The sequence below is a fragment of the Mastomys coucha genome, unplaced genomic scaffold, assembly GCF_008632895.1.
Source record: "Mastomys coucha isolate ucsf_1 unplaced genomic scaffold, UCSF_Mcou_1 pScaffold7, whole genome shotgun sequence".
Taxonomy (NCBI): Eukaryota; Metazoa; Chordata; class Mammalia; order Rodentia; family Muridae; genus Mastomys; species Mastomys coucha.
Genome location: NW_022196913.1, coordinates 56,091,012 through 56,099,056, shown reverse-complemented (window position 1 = coordinate 56,099,056; position 8,045 = coordinate 56,091,012). Strand labels below are relative to the sequence as shown.

Below are 8,045 nucleotides of genomic sequence, written 5' to 3'. Positions count from 1 at the left end.
GGAAGGAAGTGTCCTGGGCAAGGGGCAGGGCCTAGGAAGGAAGTGTCCTGGCCAAGGAGCAGGGCCTAGGAAGGAAGTGTCCTGGCCAAGGGGCAGGGGTCTAGGAAGGAAGTGTCCTGGGCAAGGGGCAGGACCTAGGAAGGAAGTGTCCTGGCCAAGGGGCAGGGGCCTAGGAAGGAAGTGTCCTGGCCAAGGAGCAGGACCTAGGAAGGAAGTGTCCTGGACAAGGAGCTGGACTTAGGAAGGAAGTGTCCTGGCCAAGGAGCAGGACCTAGGAAGGAAGTGTCCTGGGCAAGGGGCAGGGCCTAGGAAGGAAGTGTCCTGGCCAAGGAGCAGGGCCTACAGAGAGAAGGCAGAGAAGGTGGTTTTTTAAAGAAGCCCTACTGAATTTAAAAGCAGAACACAGAAGTGGGGGCTTCTCCCAAAAGCAGAGCCACCCAGGGGGAGGAGCCAGGCTGCAGATTACACAGGCTGAATGTAGCCAATATAGCAGCAGATGGTAAAAACTGTGGAGACTTCCTGGAGACCACAGCTGCTAGATAAGCCACTTCAGGTAAGTCACCCTAACCCACCCTATGGGAACAAAAACTCTGCGTTCATGTCAGGTGAAAATGCAGCCTGCGTTTCACTGCTAAATGTGGAAGGCCTAAACACCTCTCCCTGTAAACTAAGGGACAGAGGTGTGGCCAGGCAGAACACTGTAAGCTTCCTAATACCAAACATAGGACACAGAGGCAGGCAGCTCTCTGTGAATTCTAGACCAGCCTGGTCTACACTATAAAGTCAGAGTGTGACCTTTTGCTGATAAGATAAAGCCACTTGCAAATGACAGTCTAAAAATCAAAATGACACATTTTTTTTTCCTTAAGGGTTCTATGTAGGTTTTTGCTTAATAAAAAGTAGAAATGTCATTAATAATTAAAAAAAAATAGATAACAATCTTAAATTTATATAAAGGGAAAGGGGAATATAGGTATATTTATAAGGTATGTTTATAATTCCTGTTATAATTTCAAATTAAAAGATAATGCTTTTCTGTTGCCAAAAAGCATCTGCCCTAGGAAAGATACACTCTGATGGTCAGATGTGAGGACCCAGAGCTGTGGTTGGGGGCAGAGCTGTTCTGCTTTACCTAATAGAAAAAGAAAGCTATGCTCATAAGATATAACCTGGGGTAGAATTTCAAACTACTATGAGCAGACAGCCTTGGAATGTGGGGTTCACCTCAACCTCCTGGACATGGCACATCCCCAAACCAAAACGAGTCTCAACAGATACATGATGGCTCGGGAATATGCTTAAACAGTAAAAGGAAGGGAATATGAATTAAGTTGAATATAGAGAAGGATTTCATATTTTTTTTAAAGGGGGATACATAGAACTTAAATAAATTCATGCCTTTGATGCTTAATACTTGGGAGACAAAGGCAGAGGCAGATAGTTTGCTTCTGAGTTTGAGGCCAGCCTCATTCTACAGAATAAGTCCAGGACAGCCTGAGCTATGCAGAAAAACCCTGTCTTAATAAATAATAATAGTTGCTATAATTGTATTAAATGTATATCTAAAAAAAAGCCTTTTATTGGACTAATTTGGTCTTTTGCTATGTATTGTAATGTTAAATACTGGACCCAAGGTTGTATCTATGCCTTTGATCTCAATATTGCCCCCAGGGATGAGGGAATCTGCATGTAGACCCAAGGGATGCTGCTATGTAACCTAGCCTACCAAGTTATCCCCGATTGATGAATAAAACTGCCTACAGCCTATATCTGGGCAGGAGATAGGTGGGGATTTTTGGTTCCTGGGCTTGAGGTCAGAGGAGGGAGATAGAAGGTGGAGAGAAGAGAGAGGCCATAGAGTAGTTAAGTGAATCATAAAATCATGGCCACGAAGGCTGGCCAACTGTAGTTAGAAGCAGCCCAGATGAACATAGCAAGCTATAACTTAGGGTTATTGATATGGAAGTAGACATAATATCTTAGAGGGTAGGTATGTGGCCTGCTTTAGTGCTGAGTAAGGCTTATTATAAATATAAAAGTCGTGTACCTTTTTATCTGGGAATTGAATAATCAAAGGCGGGATAGAACCTCCCCCATTGAGATTAAATGTTTACCACAACAGCTGGTGGTGGTGGTGGTGGCAGCAGCAGCGCATGCCTTTAATCCCAGCACTTGGGAGATGGAGGCAGGTGGATTTCTATGAGTTTCAGGCCAGTCTGGTCTATAGAGTTTGTTCTAGAAAAGCTAAGGCTACACAAAGTATCCTTTTCTTGAGACACCAAATCAAACCAAACAAAAAAGAGAATATCTTTGGTAACCTTGGAAGACTATGGTATCTACCAACTACCTGTCTAGAACACTCCCAGAACTACAGTATCCACTGACTATCTAACACTACCCTAGAACTACAGTATCCACTGACTGCCTAACACTACCTCAGATCTACAGTATCCACTGACTGCCTAACACTACCCCAGAACTACAATATCCACTGACTGCCTAACATCACCTCAGATCCACAGTATTAACGGGGTGTGGTTATCCCAGCACTTGGGAGGCAGAGGCAAGTAGATTTCTGAGTTCGAGGCCAGCCTGGTCTACAGAGTGAGTTCCAGGACAGTCAGGGCTACACAGAGAAACCCTGTCTTGAAAAACCAAGAAAAAAAAAAAAAAAAAAAAAAAGAACTACAGTATTGACTTTACTCATTTTTGTTCTAGAAGAATGCATGCTCAGTAACTTCCCCTTCAATTCTTAAGTTCATTATTTGCCTAAGTTTCTTAATTTGGAGGACAAAGATAGGTAGGCAAATAAGTTTCTGTCAAACAACAACAACCCACAAAATATCCATGACGCAAACACAGGATTAAAAAGCAAAGATCCACTCGAGTCTACTAACCCTGCTCTGTGTTTTTAACAGAAGTCAAGCATCTGCAGACCTTTGCTGTCACAGTGACTGGCAACTTACTTCATTACAACACAGTACAAGCACACTAAAGCGACTCCTCTGATGCTCATGAAGCTCTACAGTAGACCAAACAAAAGGACATCCATTAAGTCAGCGGTAACAAATGCCTGTCATCCGCCTGTCCCACACTACAGAGCTACTGAGACAGCCTTGGCAAGGAAGAACTACCTGGGAACATCATACTAAATACAGGAGCACAGAGCCCACGTACCAAGGAATGGTCTGGACTTTTGGCTAGGATAAGCTTCTGTAACCATCTCAAAAGCAGAATCTCAACACTTTCTGAATACCTGGCTTCCTGGGGCTCCTGAAAGCCCACCAGGTTACAGCCATTTTCCTGGCAGGAGAAAGAAGGCCAAGAGTCGCTCATTCCTCACTCTGAGGAACACACGCGGGTCTCTGAAGCCTGCAAGGCAGTAAGAGTGGGCGAGCTAAAGACAAAGCACCCACAGCTACATGCTACAGAGTACAGGTAAGCCAAGGCTGCTTCAGAAGTAGACTGTTAATTATGGGAAAGGGTGTTTATAAAAAATAAACCGTGTTTAAAATGTAATGCACTTATTAATTTTCAAGTGGACAATCTGTTGTTTTATGATGATTAGGTTACCCCAAAACTATATGTAGACCAGGCTGCCCTTACACTTGTGGCAATCCTCTTGCCTCAGACTCCCAGATGCTGGGATCCCAGGTTATAGGCCTGGCCATAAAGTATTATTTGTTTTAAAACTTTGGTCTAACTTTGAATAATGCAAATATCAAGTTATCACTTAGATAATATAGATACTCTGGGACTGTGACACTCATTTAGAATAGGGACTCTTATTTTACACGGCCTCTCATGGATATGGATGGGCTCCTTATATTTTATACAATACTGATGCTAGTTTTTCAAAACTCATTAGCTGTCTTAACGGCAGCTTCAAATGCTAGTTTTTCAAAACTCATTAGCTGTCTTAACGGCAGCTTCAAAACAAACAATATTTTAGCACGCTGGTGTTACATGTGCTTAGCAAACAGCATTTTGTGGTTGCTCTCACCTCGTGTACATGAAGGGGAACTAGTAGCAGCATTACTGGTCATAGCTCCATCGGTGTGATCGGTCTTCACCATTTTGCCCTAAAAGGAACCGGTCCGATATCATTAGGGAAAAGCCATTTAAAACAATACAGAATCATACACATTTTAGGTTGGCCAAATTACACAAAAGTAACAATCTGGTGTGGGGATGCAGAGCAGCAGGATGCTCACATGTGGAGGTTCCACATGGGGTCACTGTGGCCCACAACTGAGCTGACAAACATGAAAACACAGACCAGTGCATACTATCAAGTGAAAGCCGCTAAAGAACAGTGTTCCAGAAAAGGCAGATGATCAGAGGCTGCAAGTGCTGGGGAGAGAATACAGGTAGAACACAGATCTTCACGACACAATGATGTCCACCTGGAGTGACACAGGTGTCAAGTAGGAGTGCCAGGGGTACCAGGCAGGCCTGTGGGGTTGCATTACTGTAATACACAACCAGAGAGGGCTGGCATGGAAGCTGGGGGTGGGTAGGGCAACTGTTATTTGTTTCTTACTTCAAACAGAAAAGAATTATTTAACTAAACAAACAAACAAACACAGCTTTCCCCGAATTCTTAAAATCTATAAAAACATGCTAATTAAAAATTCCAACTATCTGCCGGGCGGTGGTGGCGCACGCCTTTAATCCCAGCACTTGGGAGGCAGAGGCAGGTGGATTTCTGAGTTCGAGGCCAGCCTGGTCTACAGAGTTGAGTTCCAGGACAGCCAGGGCTATACAGAGAAACCCTGTCTCGAAAATACCAAAAAAATAAAAAAATAAAAAAATAAAAAAATAAAAATTCCAACTATCGCTGGGCAGTGGTGGCGCACGCCTCTGATCCCAGCACTTGGGAGGCAGAGGCAGGCGGATTTCTGAGTTCGAGGCCAGCCTGATCTACAGAGTGAGTTCCAGAACAGCCAGGGCTATACAGAGAAACCCTGTCTCGAAAAACAAAAAACAAAAAAACAAACGATTCCAACTATCTGGCTGGAGAGATAGCTCAGCGGTTAAGAGCACTGACTGCTCTTCCGAAGGTCCTGAGTTCAAATCCCAGCAACCACATGGTGGCTCACAACCATCAGTACAGCTAAAGTGTACTCATTAAATAAAATAAATAATAATAAAAAAAAGTTACTGATATAGCATTAAAAAAAAGAAGAAAAAAATTCCAACTATCAAGCAGGCATGGTGGTATGTGCCTCTAGTCCCAGTATTCAGAAGGCAGAGGCAGGAGAAAATCTGAGTTGAAGACCAACCTGGTCTACAGATCGAGTTCCAAAACAGCCAAAGCTACACAGAGGAACACTGTTTCGAAAAACAAACAAACAAACAAAACAATTCCAAATATCTAAGTACACAACAGAAAAAGTTAACTATTTTTTCAGCAAACTTTCCCCCTAGAGTGAAAAAAAAACAAAAACAAAAAACCCAAAAAAATCAACCTATTTACTGTCTACAGCTTAGATAGTACCTTTCAACTTTGCTGTCTGTAAGCACTGTATATTATTTTCATAGAGGTTCCAATAATTGGATTATACTACTTTAACACGGAACTTTTACATACCATCAACAGCAGGGGCAGTAGATGGCTCAGTGTGTAAGTGTTGCATGTGGTGGTGTTTGCCCACACGTACTCTCACACACAACGTGAAAAAAATCAACTAAACAAATTACACTCTCACACAGCCCATATACAACTTTTCAGGGCAGTACCTGTAGTGGTAATTTTGTTTTCTTTAAAAAACACAGAAATACTATGGAAATATGTTTTTGTTTTAATCCCAGGTGTGGAATATGGAGCTGCTTCAGATTACCCACAGCAGCTGACTGTGATTTGCCTCATGCTCGGATGGGGATGTAATTTTGCCTGCTGCAGATAGTTTCTGTGACTGCGTGACCTTCGGAATTCTGGAGACTTTTCCGAGGGTAGATAAATGCTAGGGCCCTGAGAGGTGTGACAGGTTGTTGTTGAGTGTTTGGTTTGTTGGTAGTGGTTGTGAGTGGTTTAGTAGTCGTATACAAACAAGAAACAAGATCAAACTCCCTCCGAGGAACTCGATGCCCTAATCAGCAGTATGTAGTCTAGTGATGATGTCTCCCTCTTTCTGGTCCCTCACTTTATTCAGGGAACTCTTTCCTTTGCCCTTTACCATTTTCTCTCCTATCTAGTGTTAGGCATTTGAAAGGATGGAAGAAAAGGGATGGAGAAGTGTGGAAGAAAGAACCCACAAAGTAGCCAAGGATAGCCACAAGTATCCCTACAGTCTACAATTCAAAAAAATCCAGCAGTCCAGCCAGGTGTGGTGGCAAAGGGAGCAGAGACAGGTGGATCTCTGTGTTTGTCTGGTCTACATAGTGAGTTCCAGGACTGCCAGTGCTGTATAATAGAGCAAAAACCCTAAAACTCAATGGTCCTAATAAATGTTCACACATCAAAATACAAAAGAATCCATCAAATCAAAATGCAACATCCACAAAGTCAAGAAATACACGTGCCCTCCCATGACACAGGCTCATCATCTGTGCCCATCATACTGACTGGGGACATGTAAGGGTGTGTGGTGCAGAACACAAGGACATCCAAACACACCCCAGAGTGGCTACAATACCAGCATAAGAAAATGGATATGCTTAATCTGTACTCGTAAAGTGATAATAGATTTTAAATGATTAAAAGAATTCATGTGTATGGGTAATTTGTCGGCATGTATGTCTGTGAACCATCTGCATGCTCAGTGCCTACAGAAGCCAAGAAAGAGCTCTGAATTTCCTAGAACTGGAGTTACAGATGGTTGTGAGATTCCATGTAGGTGATGGGAACTGAACCCAGGTCTTCCCAAAGAGCAGCCAGTGATCTAAACCACTGAGTCATTGCTCCAGCCCTTAAATTATTTTTAAGTTCATATACTTTACAAATTTACCTGCTTGCCATTTTATGACTTCAGTGTGTTCAGGAACCTACAATATGATTGTTAAAGCAGTGTAGGACTGCGGCTGTAGCTCAGCAAACAAGCTTCGGCCTAGCTCTTGTCAGCACCTGTGCTTATCCTGAGCCACGCACACTGAAGTAAAACACCTGTGTTTTCCATAAAGATCACTGTCAAGCTCACAAAGACCAATGAAAACTACAAACGACCTACTTACTCAAGACGGTTTAAATGAACTATAGCTAGCAATAGGGTAGATCCAAGTGCCACATTGTTGTCAAAAGATATTTAAATAGAAAAAAGCCCCAAAGGATTTTAAATATTAAGAACATAACTGCATACTCCCCCGATTGAGGGAACTCTCTTTTACTGTGTGTGATCATCATTCTAGAAGAACTTTAAAAATCTTGTTTGTGTGCTGCTGAGGCTACGGCATTGTGCATGTGTGGAGAGATTAGAGGACAACCTCAGGCTTGGGTTCCTGTCCTGTCACATCTTTGAGAGAGGGTTTCTTGCTCATCACTGGGAACCTACCCTAGGCTGGCTGGCCCAAGCTTTAGGTGACTCTTTGTCTGTGTCCCATCTCCCCACAAGAGCCTTGGGGTTACAGACATGCGCTGTGTCTGGCCTTTTCACTGGTTTTGGGCATTCAAACTAATGTCCTCACTCTGGCATGGCAATCCTTGACCCACTGAGCCAGCCCCACAGCTCCCACACTGTGCAGTACTCTTTTAAATCCAACTAAGTGCACAGCTGAAGAGATGGCTCAGCAGTTACAATTATGTACAGCAAGTACAGAAAACCAGAGTTTGGTTCCCAGCACCCACAGAGGCAGCTCATAACTACATGCAACGCCAACTCCTGGGGATCTGATGCATCTGTACTCCATATGCACCATTCTGCTCATTCAAGTGCACATGCAAACACGCATAGGCAATTCAAAATAAATCCTTAAAAAAATTAGATCCCAGCACAGTGCTTCATGGTATTTCAGACAATTACTTTAAAAAAAAATGTTTTTCCTGACATTTACAAATATTAATGATACATAAAATAATGTTTTTTTTGTTTTTGTTTTTTTTTTTTTTT

At 42.8% G+C, this 8,045-nt stretch overlaps 1 protein-coding gene across 8 annotated transcripts in view; it reads right to left on the bottom strand.

Annotated features, from left to right (window-relative positions):
- The window catches only part of Secisbp2 (SECIS binding protein 2), a 33,267-nt gene that overhangs the window by 18,409 nt on the left and 6,813 nt on the right, over positions 1–8,045 (bottom strand). For all 8 annotated transcript variants that reach the window (XM_031359559.1, XM_031359556.1, XM_031359554.1 and 5 more), the window contains one exon: positions 4,004–4,082. In XM_031359559.1, the coding sequence (XP_031215419.1) occupies positions 4,004–4,082 (79 nt within the window). The remainder of the gene's footprint in view (positions 1–4,003; positions 4,083–8,045) is intronic.